This window comes from Diceros bicornis, chromosome 3 (assembly GCF_020826845.1).
Source record: "Diceros bicornis minor isolate mBicDic1 chromosome 3, mDicBic1.mat.cur, whole genome shotgun sequence".
Taxonomy (NCBI): domain Eukaryota; kingdom Metazoa; phylum Chordata; class Mammalia; order Perissodactyla; family Rhinocerotidae; genus Diceros; species Diceros bicornis.
Genome location: NC_080742.1, coordinates 78,259,325 through 78,276,002, shown reverse-complemented (window position 1 = coordinate 78,276,002; position 16,678 = coordinate 78,259,325). Strand labels below are relative to the sequence as shown.

Here is a 16,678-nt window from a genome sequence, read left to right as displayed (position 1 = left end):
TTGGAAGAAACAAAGTAGAAACATTACCAAACTCGTACTTTAAAAAATTCAAGTTTAAATATAAAATATGAAAATACTTTTTGTGTTTCTGTGGTTATAAAAGTAATTCATGCTTATTAAACATAGAAAATGAAAATCACTCATAATGCTATCATGCATAGATAATCACTGCTAATATTTTGGCATACATCCCTCTAAAGTTTTACACACACACACACAGGCAAGTTTTGTGTGCATGTTTTAAACAAATGAGATTGATTAACTCAATTCTGTATTCCCTGAAAAAAAAAATCTAGCCCCCCAAAAGAAACAAAAAATAAAGCCCTAAACCTCTCAAATTAGAGGATGTAAGAAATGCTATTTTACAACCAGTTTTTAACTTATACCACAAGTATTATTCCACAGCGAGAGAGCGCAAATCATGGTTTTCAGTGTCTAATAGTTCACTGAATAGTCAACTTCTAGTTTCTTTTGGGCTAAGCTGCTCTTCTTTCCATGTAAATTCTAAACACCACTACTATAATTTATTCAATCACATTGTTCCCAGATTTTCCTATTGTAAACACTGCCATGAACATACATCTTTGCTTATTTGGAGGGCATGATGCACATTTAAATTTTGATATGTACTGCCAACCTGCCATCTGGAACAACTGTACCAACGTACACTTCTACTGACAGTGGATTAAAGTGCTGTATCCCAGACCCTTGCCTATCTAGGTTCGGTTTGAAATAAAACCCCACTTTTACCCACATTAATAGTGAAAGGCTTTAGGATCAATTAGGAAAAAAAGGTATTTGGCTCACATTAAGAAGAAAGTATCTGAAGAAAACAAAATAAAACACAACTTAAAAAAAAGATTAGGGGAGGAGGGATCCAAATACTCAGAAATTTCCATTCAGTCAGAAGCTGGGTTTTTCATCATCCTGCTTAGGCCTCCTCACCATTTGTTTGTTTTTGTTTTATTTGTTATGTATTATTTTTTAGTCATCATCTGTGGTAAGAAGGGAAAGGAGAGAATGTATGACGATAAAGAAAATACATGCCTCCAACAAAGTCCCTCTGAGTCTGACCCATGACTTGCGTCCCAGCTGCCCTTGGATCCACAACTGCACCGAGCTCTGCTAAGTGCATATTTCATGAAAATGGAAAACACAGTTTACCTCCAAACGTGGTAATTAAACTGTTTGCTCTGACTTCTGTGGCCATCACCAATTTTCATAATTATCAGTATCCATGATGATTTAATATAATCAAAACCTCAGATTATTTCAACCTAACACATCAAATGTGATAAAGAAGGAAAAAATGTCCATCACAGGAGAGGAGTCTACCTAATATAGTCTTCTTAACCAGACGCTTAGTCAGCATTAGATGTACTTTATATCTGAGATACAGAGTAGATTCTTTACATCAATCAGGTAAAAAAATTCACCTTATGTTTTCTTTAACCAGTCAGAACGGCCCTAGGGACAGAATAACAGCAGGTATGAAATGAGAGGGAAAAAGTTTAGATAATGTTTTCCTTTACCATTATTTACAGATCCCTCAAGTGTCCACAGAAAGATCTCTGAATCCAACAATCAAAAGATCACAATTTAGCTTTATATTTACAAAATGTTGTATTACTTCAGACCAAGCTGCTGGTTCAGACTTAGCAAGAAGAAAAGTGCCACCTCCTGAGCGGTGGCATCAATTTCTAGACCGAGTGGACACCCACTCCGGAGACTTGCAGTCCAGTTACCCACTACACTGGATTCATTTTTGCTCTGACCATTAGGTTATTTACTCAACAGATACTAACTGAGTATTATTTAGAATACAGATGTTATTTATTCAGGTGCCAGGCAGCTATACTGGACATCAGTAAAGAAGAGAAACTAAATCCCTGCTCACAAATTCTGGTTGGAGAGATAGACCACAAACAAGTATAAATGCTAATAAATAAGATAATTTAAAGTACTGATAAGTGTTACAAAGACAATAAAATAGGGGATGTATTAGATAGTGATTTGGTGGCGAGGAGAAAGCTTCATTAGATGGGATAATCAAGAAAGGCTTGTCTCAGGAGGTGACAGCTGAGCTAGATTTTGAATAAGATAAGGTCAATCACGCAATGATCTGGGAGAATAATGTTTCAGGCAGAGGGAATAGCAAAAGTGCAAGAAGGAGCTTGGAGGGTCTGACAAAAAGAAAGAGGGCCAGTGTAGCTGGAGCACAGTGACTGAGGGGGAGAAAGAGAAATGAGATTGGAAGAGGCCAGATTTGACAGGGCCTCAGAGGCCATGGTAGACTCTGAATTTGATTCTAGGAATAGTGGAAAGCCACTGAAGGCTTAAACAAGAGAGTGATACGATCTAAGCTCTTTTAAAAATCTCTGCTCTGCAGAGCCTGGACTGCAGCAGAGCAAGAGTGACATTCAGGAGATCAGTAGAACTGATCAACTGCAATAGTCTATGTCAGAGATGCTAAAAGCTTGGGCTAGGGTGGTGATGGGAACTAAGAATGGTCAGATTCAGGGTACATTTCAGAGGTGAACTGACACGACTTGCTAGTAAATTAGATGTGGTTGGTGGGGGGAGTGAGGGCAAAACAGAGAAATCAAGGATTACCCCTGGGGCTGGCCCCATGGCCTAGCGGTTAAGTGCGCGCACTCCACTACTGTTGGCCCGGGTTCAGATCCCGGGCGCGCACCGACGCACCGCTTCTCTGGCCATGCTGAGGCCGCGTCCCAGATACAGAAACTAAGAAGGATGTGCAACTATGACATACAAGTACCTACTGGGGCTTTGGGGAGAAAAAGGGAAAAGAAAGGAGGAGGATTGGCAATAGATGTTAGCTCAGGGCCGGTCTTCCTCAACAGAAAGAGGAGGATTGGCACAGATATTAGCTCAGGGCTGATCTTTCTCACAAAAAAAACCCAAAAAGATTACCCCTATGCTGGGACTTGAGCAACCAAATGGACAGTGGTGTCATTAACTGATCTAGGGAATACTAGGGAGGAACAGATTTGGAGTAGAGAGTGGAGGCAATCAAAGGTTCTGTTTGGTGCATGTTAGGTACTAGAGATCTAATAGTAGTATAAGCTGGAGTGCAAACAGCATATAGATGGGATATAAAGCCCACAGAACAGGATGAGATCATTTGGAGAGAAACTGCAGATAGAGCCCTAGGACATGCCAAGATTGATCGGGTGAGAAGAGGAAGAAGAGCCAGCAGAAGAGCTGAGGAGGAAGCACCCACTGAGGTAGGATATTCAGGAGCGTGTGGTCTCAGAAATGGAGAAAAGAAAGTGTTTTAAGAGGGAAGGAATAATCAACTGTGTTAAATGCTGCTGGAAGATTGAATAAGTTAAGAAAACCTACAACTGGATTCAGCAAGACAGAAGTATTATTAATAAAGAAATAAGGTGGAAATTTGTTATAAAAAAGACATTTGATCTTGATCAAGCTATCACTTTTAAAGCTAAAAAAATTTAAAAGGGACAGTCTCAGCAAAATTCCTGAGGTATGCCTATTTAACAGGCTAAGTCCATTTGGACTTCCCTTCTCAAAGGAAGAGGAGGGAAGCAATGACTCAGTGGGGTGTCCTTTGGAGTTTTCCATTCTTATTCCCCGGAGAGAGGAGCCTTCCTTGGCAATAGTGGGGTGGTATTCAGAATTTATATGGATAGAGGAGCAGCTCAGCCTAAAAGAGACTAAAAGTTTACTTGCCCCACTTGATTGTGATTCATCAAAGTCCTAACGGTCTCCTGTCCAAACCAACTCCAAGGTAAAAGTTTCTTTATCTAACCCAAGGGCCCAAGTGAAAGGAAAAAACTGCCAACAGAAGGAGGAGACCACATCCATGTCCTTGGCTGGGCGCGTTCTCCTGGCATTATATTTTCTTTTCCAAGGTTGCAACTGTTTCACTATCACACTCCAGCCTGCATCTCACTCTGGTGGTATCACTCAGAAAAGTGATCTGAGGCCCGCCCACACCTTTGCCATTTGTCTCTGTGTCTCCTCCTTACTTCCCGCCCCTTACCTGGGTCATTTTGTCCACAGAGACTGGAATTCCGTCGATGGTGAGAGGCGGCAGCTCTGAGTTAACCTCCTGTGGCGCAGGGGCGTGTTCTGCCAGGGCAGACTCCAGGTCTTCCAGGATCATGCTCTTGTATTTACGCACCTGCAGGGAATTAAGGGCAGAAGTAAACAAGACACCCAACAACCAGGGAGAGCTGGTGCCAAGCAACCAGAGAGTGGGTGGGGCTGCCCTCCCTCAGCCAGTGCAGAGCCCTAACTACAACTAGCAGATAAAAATACTCGATGGCCCCAAAGACATCACACAGTACAGAATTAAATGAAAAGATGATGAAATTACAGGTAACAGTAGAAAGGAGCCAGTGGAAAAAGTTTTACAGAAATATTGTTTCCCAGTTAAAAATCACATTTTCTCAGTCAATGCTGGCCCCATCACCTGTTCCGGATCTAATAGGAATGGCATTCATTATTCTGCATTTCCCAGGCCATTTGATAAAACCTAGCTGTGGCAGTTAACTGCCAAAATCATTTTCAAGATCACCAAAGACTTATGTCTCTAAACCTCTAAGTAACCTATTCGAAACTGCTGCTACTTTCCTGCAAAGGCAGACTCCCAAACAGATAGGAGATTCAAGTGCACAAGAGGCTGGACTGAAAAGCTAAAAAAACAAGAGGTGTATATTGTAGCAGGATGTCAAAGGTGCCACTGTCAGGAAGGCCCAGGGCCAGAGAGAGCCCCAAAGGTCAAGTCCTCCTTCTTTCTGGTACTGCCTGGTGACAGAGGTGAACTTCAAACCCATGATGCCTCCGTAGCTCTGACAAGCCCAGGTCCGAACCAGCTATTGTTGTTCTGACTCCATTCCTTCCACTGCCAGTGAAAGCTCTCTCAAAAGACAGAGAACTTAACAGCAGCACATTTGTACATGGACACATTCTTCTACCATGAGCAGAAACGCTAGACAGACACTGGATCCTACAACCGCCAATAATGGGTTCATTCACTTGCAAGAATACCCAAGGGGTGTGAGGACACCTTCAGGAATAACAAAGAAGCCATGGAATTATGGAAATGTGACTAGATGAGATAGTAAATTAACTTGCTTTCAGGGCTCAAGCCATTATCTTAGGGAAAAAAGGGAAAAGAAAATGAGGTTTGCCCAGTTATAACAATGTCTCAGTCCTGAGTTTTCTGCTAAGTGGACTGGACTTTCAATCAGTCCAATCCACTTCCTTATAATTATCTCATTATGAGGATTAAAAAAGATTCCTATACTCCATCTCGAGCATGTGGAAAAGTAAAAATTATTGTTGGCTACAAAATACAGCTTTTGTAGTTATAGAACCTTCCAAGTAAGTCAACAAGAAAGGGGATGAAAGAAAAACAGTGCAAACATGAAGAATCAATATCACTCAAGAGATTCAGTTTTATCCTGGTTTCTAATAAAAAAGAAAGTTTCAAAAATTATCGCCAATATATTTATTGTAACAAGCAGCTGGTGTTGCCACGGCAACTTTAAGGACTTATATTTTCTGCTTTCTAGGTTTCTGTGTCCTATGTAGAGTTTTTACACCACCAACCCACAGAAAAACTGGATCTTATAAGCCTGAGTTCTGGTCTTTGAACTTGAATATAACAGGTTAAATCATTATATTAGTATGTAGCCCCATAGTAAGAGTGAATGATAATACTATAAAAATAAATTTCATCGTGCTAGAAACACCTGGCATTCATAGATGGGAAATCATTAGATTATTAGTATTACATTATTAGCTAGTTTCAAATAATTTCAGCCATTTTCATGGGTCAGTAAAATCTAGGAATTCGTATCCAGGCATTTTGCTAAACTGATCAGTGCTATATAATTCCTTAAAAATATCTTGAGTTGCAAAAGAAATACTGGTAGAGCAACCCTCAGAGTAATTTACAACAAAACAACTTCAAGTGTGACCACAGTATTTCTAAGCTTGCTTAAGTTAATTAACTTTCCCAGAATTATAAAGTTAGTGCTTCAATTCTATCTGATCTATCAATTCTGAGATACATATTTTTTTCCATTTATCAGTCCTCTGAAATTGGGATACATCTTAAAATTGCAGTGGACCAGGGGACATGGGGCATAGCTTGTCACCACCTGCACATATGTGAACATGACTATTATCCCTGGGGGCAGGACTGCAACCCCTTGCCTTTTCAATCAACAAACCATTTAGCACCATTTGAGAAAGGAACGTGAGTCTTGGTTGTTGTCTGATAACCTCCCCAGTGATTTTTCTGGTAAGATCAAGAAGCACCAGCATCAAGTTTGTCACACGTTGGAAAAAAGTCTCAGAGATAATAGCAGAGCACTTTTTAAAGAAATACAGCACCACCCATACTCTTGATGGCACAGAGGACAATATTACATGAAACCGCCAGACAATGATGACTTTGAAACAAGAAGTAATCCTGAAGAGCTGGACTCTGAATGCGAAGAAGTTTTAGGAGTATCAATTTATTTCACTTACATTTTCCTTTTAATGTATATACAGGAGCAATATGATTAAAATCTATGTCTAAGTAAGCCTGAAAGATTTCAGCTCTTTCAAAAATATAAAATAAAAATTCTAAGTGATAAGCATTGTGTTAGTTTGTCAACGTTTTTCCTTTCTTCGTAGTATATAAATAATGGTGCATCTTATAACTGATGGTATCATAGATATGATGAAATACAAGTTTGTTTTCCAACTTCTACCTTCTATTCCAAAAGCCACAGCTTAAGACTTTGTCACTTCACACCAATATGTCCCTGTCAACTACCTGGTTTCACAATTCAAGTTAAAAACCACAAAAACAAAATCAGCTCGTTTGCCTACCAATCTAATCTCTCTTCCCCTAATTCATCCTATCTACCACTGTCACTTATTTATTATTATTTTTTGTGAGGAAGATCCGCCCTGAGCTAACATCCGATGCCAATCCTCCTCTTTTTGCTGAGGAAGACTGGCCCTGGGCTAACATCTGTGCCCATCTTCCTCTACTTTACATGGAATGCTACCACAGCATGGCTTAACAAGCGGTGCGTCAGTGCACGCCCGGGATCCGAACCAGCAAACCCTGGGCCACTGCAGCGGAGCGCGTGCACTTAACCGCTACACCACCGGTCCGGCCCCACCACTGCCATTTAAAATTTCTGAAACACTGACTTATTATAACCAAATTTACTGAGCACTTACTATGTGTCAAGCACTGCATACATTATCTTAATTAATCCTCACATAATTCTATAAGGAAAATACTATTATACACATTTTGCAGATAAGAAAACTGAGGCTTAATAAACTTAAGTAACTTCCCCAAATCAGATAGCTAGTATATAGGAGTGTAGTTGGAAATCAAACTAATTTTTATCTAGCTCCAAAGCCTGTATGTTCAGCTACTTCATTATCATTTATCTTTTTTCTTAAAAATACTTCTACAGTTTCCCACTTCTTATAGGATGAAGTCCAAACTTCTCAGTCTGGTATTTCAGTCTCTCCAATCATTTTCTACTTTTCAATACTCCTCGGCCAGGGCCACCAGATACAGTTGTGCCTGTCCAGCCCTGTAGACTATATGAATGGCACCCTCTTGAGTTCCCAGCGTACAACCCACCGAGTCCTACTGCGCAACTTGGCTCACCTTCCTCCTCTTTAGCTAGCGAGTCTCTTTGCTAACTTTTGTATCTAGCAAGTTCTTTTCTATCTCTGGGTCTTTAATTCTGCTTCTTATCCAAATATTATCCATCTTTCAAGGCCCAACTCAATTTCCACTTTCTCTGAGAAAACTTCCCAAGTGTTCTTGTCATAATTTTCTTACTCCTTTAAATTCCCACAGACTCAAATAATCATGCGTCACTTACATTGTTATTTCCAGGCTATACTGTACACAACTAGTGCATGACATCACTGAGCACTGGGACTGGGTCTTTATTTTTTAAACATATATTATGAAATATCTCACATATTCAGACATGTACAGATAATACATTAACAAACATTCTCATAATCACCAGAGATGGAGAGTGTTTAGAGTGTTTATAGGAGCCATTAGAGTTCTGGGCACAGAATGCTTATTGAGGATTTAGGAATTGGCTGCTACAACCATAAGGTCAACGGGCCGTTAGTCAGGTTGCAAAAACAGCCCCAGACAAGATACCATAATTCTTTTGTATACTTGAAGCTTTTCTGGATAAAGGAGGAGTCTTCATGAAGGTTCCATAAAAGATTAAAAAAATTTTTTTTACCTATGAGCTCCTCTGAGATTAAAAATATATTGTCATCTGAGTATATAACATGCCCCAGTGAGAGCTGCCCTGAGCCAGGCCACAGGCTGTGGCCCATGAAGTTATGTTGGTTTCATCCTGTTTTGAAACCCCTTGTCAGCCTCTTTTCCCTCCTGTCTCAAACCAGATCTCTAGTTTTGAACCTTGAAACCTCAAAGGACTTAGATGGAATCGTATCTCATACTTTGTATCTAACAGTGTTAGTTATTTGTTGAATAAGTAAATAAATAAGCAATAAGGGTTTTACTTTACTACTTTTAAAATATGCTTCCACATTTCATGTAACTTAAAGCCATTTTAAAAAACCTAAATAAATAAGTGAATGACTTGGAACAAATCATGACCAACTCCAGAGTCCACGTATCTTCTGGGAAGGTGGAATCAAACAAAGGCAGGAGGATGATTCCAAAGAAGCTGGTGGTAACCCCGGAGCTACCTCTTGCCTCTGTGACTGTGACTAATTTCTGTACCTGTAGAACTGGTTAGTCATATCCAGTGCATCCCCAGCTAAATGCTATGGATTACTGACTCTGAGGAAAGAGCTCTACCTTCAGCAACTCCCATGGTTCTTTTGAAAAAAAGATGGAAATTCTCTCTGTCCCTCAACAAAATACTTCTAGGCCTATTCCTACAAAGCTCATAAAAGTATGTGATATGGCAGTAAGCTACCAACAGAATGACCTCAGGGCACAGCAACTTTAAAATCCACCATTAGCCAATGCTTTTCATGCCAGCTCTCTGTAAATATTACATAGAGGGGGATGATAATCAACTTTAACACATTTCTACTACTCCCCAGTGAGGCAGGTATCCTTCTTTTACACGTGAGGACACTGAGCCACATATAGGAAAAATCAATGTGGGGAACCAGTCAAAAAAAAAAAGCTTAGAAACAGTTTTCACAAAAGGGGAGTTTTTAGCTATATCCGCCTGCTCTAGTTAATACCAATCCATGGGCAGGACTGAATTAGCTTGTCTAAATATTAATAACTCTATGTTTTACTATGGGAGCCACACTTTCACTAAGAATGTTACTCAAAAGGACCAAAAGACTCAATGGAGTTGTTCTGGAGGTGTTTTAACTTGCTTAGTTTTAAAGAGCAGAGACTTAAAAAGACAAAGGTTTTAGACTGTGGAGGACATTAGATATGAAGGGAGTAGACTCCAAGAAACTTAGAGAAACCTTAGTTTCTGGGTAAGGGATTCTCATTCTCCATCACAGTCAAAGGCCCTTTCTGAGAGTTTATCTCGTTTTAAGTTATTTCACTACCTCATGTTACAAATATAGATATGGCATATGTAATCTCTGAACCTAGTAGCTCCTCCATCCAGCCATCCAGCCAAAAAATATTTATTATTCATCTACTATATGCTACGCACGGGCCGGTCCCATGGCTTAGCAAGTGTGTGTGCTCCGCTACTGGCGGCCCGGGTTCGGATCCCGGGCGCGCACGACGCACCGCTTCTCCGGCCATGCTGAGGCCGCGTCCCACACACAGCAACAAGAAGGATGTGCAACTATGACGTACAACTATCTACTGGGGCTTTGGGGAAAAAAAAAAAAACATAGCTATATGCTACACACTGTGCTAAGGAAGGGGCGGAGACAAAATGGTAAGTAAATTTATCAGTCACAGTGTCCCATTATTGTGCATATTCCAATCTAGTGGAAAAGACAAACACAAAAATAATCACAAAAATGAATGTATAATTACAAACTGGTACAAGTACTATAAAGGATGATCCAACCTAACTTCATAGACCTTTACTTCTCAAGGTCTCAATTTAGATCCAATGTAGGATTAGAATTTAGAAACAAAATCTGCATTTTTTAAATTTCTGAGTGCTGCTAAAGGTTTAAGATACTTTATTCATCCAACAAATGTTACTGAGCAACTACTCGTGGCAGGCATTATGCTTGGCACTGGGACCATCATGGAGAACAAAGTAGATCCCATCTCTGCAGTCTTGGAGCAAACTAACTGGGGACAGACATTAATCAAATAATCACACAAATAAGTAAATAAAAGTGCATCTGTAATAAGCGCAGAGGTGCTGTGAGAGTCTTAGACAGAAAAGGGGCTTTGACCTGCACAGGGAGGTTAGAGACAGATTCATGGAGGAAGTGTCGACTGAGCTGAGTTCTTAAATATGAGTCAAAGTTAATAAGGTGAAGAAGAAGGTGAGAAAGAGCAAATTGGAGAGACGAGCCTACACAAAAGCTCTGTGGAGGGATGAAGCAGAGTTTGTGCATGGACGTGAACAAAGACCCTTGTGGGTGGAGTGAAGACAGAAGCTGGGGTGTGGGGCAAGAGGAGGCTAGAGACGTGTGGGAGTCAAGGAAAGGACTCCTGCTACTGAAAAGGGAACTGGATGGACACCAGAGTTGGTAGCTAGCGTCATGGCGATGGAAATAGCGTAAGTGGGCCTATTTAAGAGATATTTAGGAAATGAAGGGAGAACAAAATAATGGATGGGCCATGGGGTGGAGGAGAGGAGAGGGAGGTGCCAAAAATGGTTATAAGTTTCTGCCTTGCATAACTGGATGAGGGGGCAGCTACTGGAAACAGACAGTAACTTTTTTTTGGTGGGGGAGGAGAAGATTTAAGTTTAGTTTTGCTGAACTTGAGGTGCTACTACGATATGCAGGGGCAGATGTTTCTCTTTGCTGTTCTCTTTCAGTCACAATCTTTTGGAAGTATTTTTGATGATGTCTGTTTTGTGTTATTTTTATCTTTGATATATATGGAAATAACTTTTCTTTCTTCTTTAAAAACTACACACAAACATACACACATATAGATAAAGTTTCTCTCTCTTACGTCCTATCCTATTTTGCCCCATCACTCAATTGCTCACCCCCAAGGTGCTCTGATGGCCTCTTCTCTTGGTTCTGCAGGTCTGATCAGGAAGAGGGAAAGGGGAGGTGACCTTTGCTGTTCATCAGCACCAGAATAATGCCCGGTAAACTGCCTCCTTCCCTCCCTAGAAAGAAGCCAGTAGTAGCAAGTGGGTGCTTGCTTATAACAACCATCCTGACCTTCACAGGACTGTGGAGAACTGGAAGGTAGCTCAATTTGCTCCCCTTTAGAAGAGGGGGCAAGGACTAAGAAAATGAGATTAAATTTGAAATCCCACATTCAATACCCTAGACAAACCTATGGGAGATGTAGTACTCCATCATCTTGAAAGCAAATCCCTACAGTGGCCAAACCCTAGCTCTACTATTCTGAAATTGAGGAATCTTGGGCAAATCACTTAACTTCTCTGAGCTAGTATTCTCATTGGCAAAATGAAAATAATAACAATAATATACCTACATCTCAGGGTTTTTCATGTTTGCCAACATGAGTCATGTAAAATTGTTAGACATTTATTTCCTCTTTTTGTTTATGTCCTTTCCTCTTTTGTCTTTGAGTGTTTAAGAATTTTATTTTTAAATGAAAGGTGGAAAGAATAGTAAAATAAATGTCTCTACATCTACCACCTAGATTCGGTAATTGCCAACATTTTGGCATAATTACTTTATCTGCCATTTATACACACACACACATACACACAATGTTTTCTGGGCTAACCACTTAAAGTATTTTTTAGACATTGCAACACTTCTAAATACTTCAGCATGCATCTTGGAAAAACAAGGGCATTCTCATACACAAGTACAATACAATTATCACATCCTACAAAAATAACATAATTCCTTAATATCATCTAATATCTAATCCAAACATATCTTTGAGTCTTTGTTATTCATCTGTCCATATTTTTATTGATTCTTAAGAGCTCTTTATATATTAAGAATATTAATCATTTCACTACTTACTGTGTGATCTTGGACAAAATACTTAAGCTCTCAAACCCTCAATTTCTACATCTGTAAAGCACAGATAATAACAAGATATATATATCATAGGGTTATTGTGATTATTAAGTAAAAATCATAAAAATAAAGTACTTAGCAGAAAACAGGCACACTGTAAACACTCAATAAACTGTAATTGCTGTTATTATTTTGAAAATTTTTTTTTGGTTTGTTGTGAGCCATTTAACTTTGTTTGCAGTGCTATACACCCAAACTGACGGCAAGGAGGTAATATTGGCAGAACACAGTATAAAGAAATAAACAAAATCCTGGAAAATAGAAGAAAAATTTCGATAACTATTAAAAGGCCCAGTAAAATTTTCAATCCCCCTTCAACAAAGTCTTAAAATAATAAACCATCTTGAATCTGAAATCCATGTTCCAAAGATGAACAGCTCTATTGAATTTTAATTTTTCCAGAGTTCTCGGCAGCCTCCAGGATAATTAATGATGGCTTCAGGCAGGAAGACAAAATGCAAATACCACAGTTTTTAAATTATTAAATGAGATAATACTTGCAAAGTGCTTATAACTGTACCTAGAACACAGTAAGCACTCAATAAACGTTAGACATTACTATAAAATCTAAATCATTTCTTTAACTGTTATTAATACAAGGTTATGTGCAATACACTGCATACCTGATTATGGTAAACAACGGGCTCTAATTCTTTAATACCACCCTGTATATCAGTGTATAGAAGATTAAGAAATATTCTGTACCTTGAAGTTTTAACAGAAGTCACCCAAAATAAATGAGGCACTGTCCAGTTGAGAAATATAGTTTATATACTTTTTCAATTTTGTACATGTTTATTGTTCTACTGAGGTTTGGATACGTTTTGGTTACTGTATTTTCTTACTAAATTATCCACTTAGTTGAAGTTTTTAATTTATAAGGACAGAATTAATACACAGCATTTCCTTAAAATTTTCAGTCTATTCTTATCTGCAGTTGTAACTCTTACCTCATTTCTAAGACTGTTTTCTTCTCCCATTTTCTCAATTAGCATGCTAGAAGTTTTTCTATTTCACTGGACTTTTCATAGTACCATTTCTTAAACGTAACAATTCTATTTTTTCTTTTTATAAACTCATTAATTTCTTCCACACGTTTATTCTATTTTTTTCTTAGACATTTTATTGTTCCCTTTCCAGCTTCTTGAATTAGATAAAGCTTCTTTTCTATCTTTCTCATAAGTAAAAAAAAAATCAAGGCAATGAATACTTCTTTGAGTACCAGTTTAGATCATAACTTTTAAGTTTTTGTTTTATGTTGTTGTTTCTAAATAGTCTGCAAATTAAGTTTTCCTTTTAAGAAATATTTTTATTTGTTTATCTATTTTTTATTTTTTTGAGGACGATTGACCCTGATATTCCTCCTTTTTTTCCCCCAAAGCCCCAGCAGATAGTTGTATGTCACAGTTGTACATCATTCTAGTTGTTCTATGGGGGACACCGCCTCAGCAGTGCATAGGTCTGCATCCAGGATCCAAACTAGCGAACCCCAGGCCGCCAAAGCAGAGCACAAGAACTTAACTGCTACGCCACCGGGCCAGCCCCTAAGAAATATTTTTAAATTTCTATGTGGCTGAAAAATTTCTCCTATCAATTTGACATTAAGTTCTAAATTTTCTGTACTGTGGTCAAAAATATGGCCTGTGTAACTCCTGCATTTTAAAATGTATTAAGGGCCGGCCCCGTGGCTTAGCGGTTAAGTGCGCGCGCTCCACTGCTGGCGGCCTGGGTTCGGTCCCGGGCACGCACCGAAGCACTGCTTCTCCGGCCTCATGGCCGTGTCCCACATACAGCAACTAGAAGGAGGTGCAGCTATGACATCCAACTATCTACTGGGGCTTTGGGGGAATAAATAAATAAATAAAATTATAAAATGTATTAAGATTTTCTTTGTGATCTAATAATAACGTAGTCAATTCTTATAATCCATTCATGTAATTTTTAAAATATGGTATATTCTCCCATTGTAAGGTATCAGTGCTAGTATATCTATCTTTTATATTAACCTTATTAATTTTATTATTCAAATCTCTATATTCTTATTTACATTTTTCTTCCTTGATCTGACAAAGATATTAAAGGCTCCTATTACCATTGTGGTTTATTTTTATTTTTTTTTTACATTTCTAACTTTTTGATCTACATGCTTTGCTTTAATGTTACTTGAGGCATAAAAGGTTCATTATAAATGTATACTGCTTATCAATACTAAATGACCTCTGGTTCTCAGTTAATACTCAATTGTCTTGAGAATCTGGCTTTGTCTGATATTAACGCTTCAATCCATGATTTATTTTTGTAGGCATTTGTCTGACATACCTTTGCCTGTTATTTTATTTTTAACATTTTTAACAGCTTTATTGAGATATAATTCACATACCATACATATTAGTTTCCAATGGCTGCCACGAAGTATCACAAACTTGGTGGCTTAAATGAACAGAAATTCACTCTCTTAGTTTCACTAAGCTAAAGTCAAGGTTGTTGGTGGGGCTGGTCCTTCTGGAGGCTCTAGGGGAGAATTCATTTCCTTGTCTTGCCCAGCTACTGTCTAGCCTGTATTCCTTGGCTCCTGACCCCTTCCTTACATCCAACCTCTTGCTCCCATCAACACACCTCCTACTTCTATATAAATCTCCCTTTGTCTCCCTCTTATAAAGACACTCATTAGATTTAGGGCCTACCTGGATAATCCAGGGTTATCTCTCCACCTCAAGATCCTTAACTTAATGGTACCTGTAAAGTCTTTTTTGCCATATAAGGTAACACACAAAGGTTCCTGGGATTTGGACCTGGATATCTTTGGGGGTCATTATTCAGCCTACCACCATACAATTCACCCACTTAAAGTGTACAATTCAATCTTTTAAAATATATTTGTAGGGTCTGCAAGCATCAACATAATCTAATTTTAGAACATTTTCATCCCCCACACATGAAACTCCATAACCATTGGCTGTCACTCTGTTCCTTCCTCCCCCCTCTCCAACCTGGCAACCACTAATCTACTTTCTTTCTCTACAGATTTGCCTTCTGGACATTGCATATAAATGGAATCATACAATATGTGCTCTTTTGTGACTGGGTTCTTTCATTTAGCACAATGTTTTCAAAGTTCATTCATGCTGTAGTATTTATCAGTACTTCATTCCTCTTTATTGCTGAATAATATTCCATTGTATGGATAATACCACATTTTATTTGTCCATTCATCAGCTGATGGACATTTTGGTTGTTTCACTTTGTGGCTATTCTGAATAATGCTGCTCTGAATATTGTGTATAAGTTTTTGCTGCTATGAACGCTGTGTGTATGAGTTTTGTTTTCAGTTCTCTTAGTAGACATTTTGAGAATTAACAAAATAAATTTTCTCAAAATTAACATTTTGAGAAATTGCCAAACTGTTTTCCAAAGCAGCTGTATCATTTTACATTCCCAACAGCAATGTGTAAGGATTCCAGTTTCTCCACACCCTCACCAACACTTACTGTCCATCTTTTTGATTATAGTCATCCTAGTGGGTGTGAAGTGGTATCTCACTGTGGTTGTGATTTTCATTTCCCTAATTATTAATGATTATTTATCATTAGTGCTCATGTGCTTGCTGGCCATTTATAAATCTTCTGTGGAGAAAGATTCAGATTCTTTCCCATTTTAAAATGGAGTTATCTTTTTACTGTTGAGTTTTAAGAGCTCTTTACGTTAAGTTCTTTATCAGATATATGATTTGCAAATATTTTCTCCCATTCTGTGAACTCTCTTTTCACTTTCTTGATGGCATCGTTTGCAGTGACTTTGAACATTTGTGAGTCACTGTAAGTATGTCACATAACTTGAATAGAGTTGGGTTTTGATTTCGATTGTTGTTCCAATCTGAAAAAAAATCTTTGTCTTTAACAACAGAGTTTAATCCACTCATATTTATGGTCTATAACAGAATTAATTGGCCTCACTTATATTACTTTGATCTATACTTTGTTTTATTTTTTTTAATTCCTTCCCTTGTTTTCTATCTTTTGTATATAGACTTGGTTTTTTTCCTCTTTAGTGCTCTGGAAGACATATTCTGCTTCTAATTCTACTAGTATTTATTCTTTAACCTGTATGTATCAAATGTCAGTCAATGGAAAAAATATCTACTGCTTTTTATCTCAGTCTAGTCTATCACATGACTGTTTGTTCCTGTTTCATAGCATCTACATCTTTTTGTAGTCTATGGAGGACTCCAACAATTTCTTAAAATTTTCTTTTGGATTTTTCAGTGAGTAATTTTCAGAGGTATTTTTCTGAGTCTACTAGATGAGTCTTTTTCATAGATCACATTATTATTAGTAGTAATACTATTTTAAATTTTCAATACTGAATAAGAGAAAACATGCCCAGACTTCATGTTTGTCCACAGCATGACACTGAGGGCTGCATGCCAGGCACTGTTTTAAATTAGAAGCCTTCTACCATATTCTTCTAAGGA

At 38.3% G+C, this 16,678-nt stretch overlaps 1 protein-coding gene across 5 annotated transcripts in view; it reads right to left on the bottom strand.

The window, feature by feature from the left end:
- Window positions 1-16,678, bottom strand: part of NRF1 (nuclear respiratory factor 1) — a 130,320-nt gene that overhangs the window by 54,178 nt on the left and 59,464 nt on the right. For all 5 annotated transcript variants that reach the window (XM_058529803.1, XM_058529841.1, XM_058529813.1 and 2 more), the window contains one exon: window positions 4,028-4,168. In XM_058529803.1, the coding sequence (XP_058385786.1) occupies window positions 4,028-4,168 (141 nt within the window). The remainder of the gene's footprint in view (window positions 1-4,027; window positions 4,169-16,678) is intronic.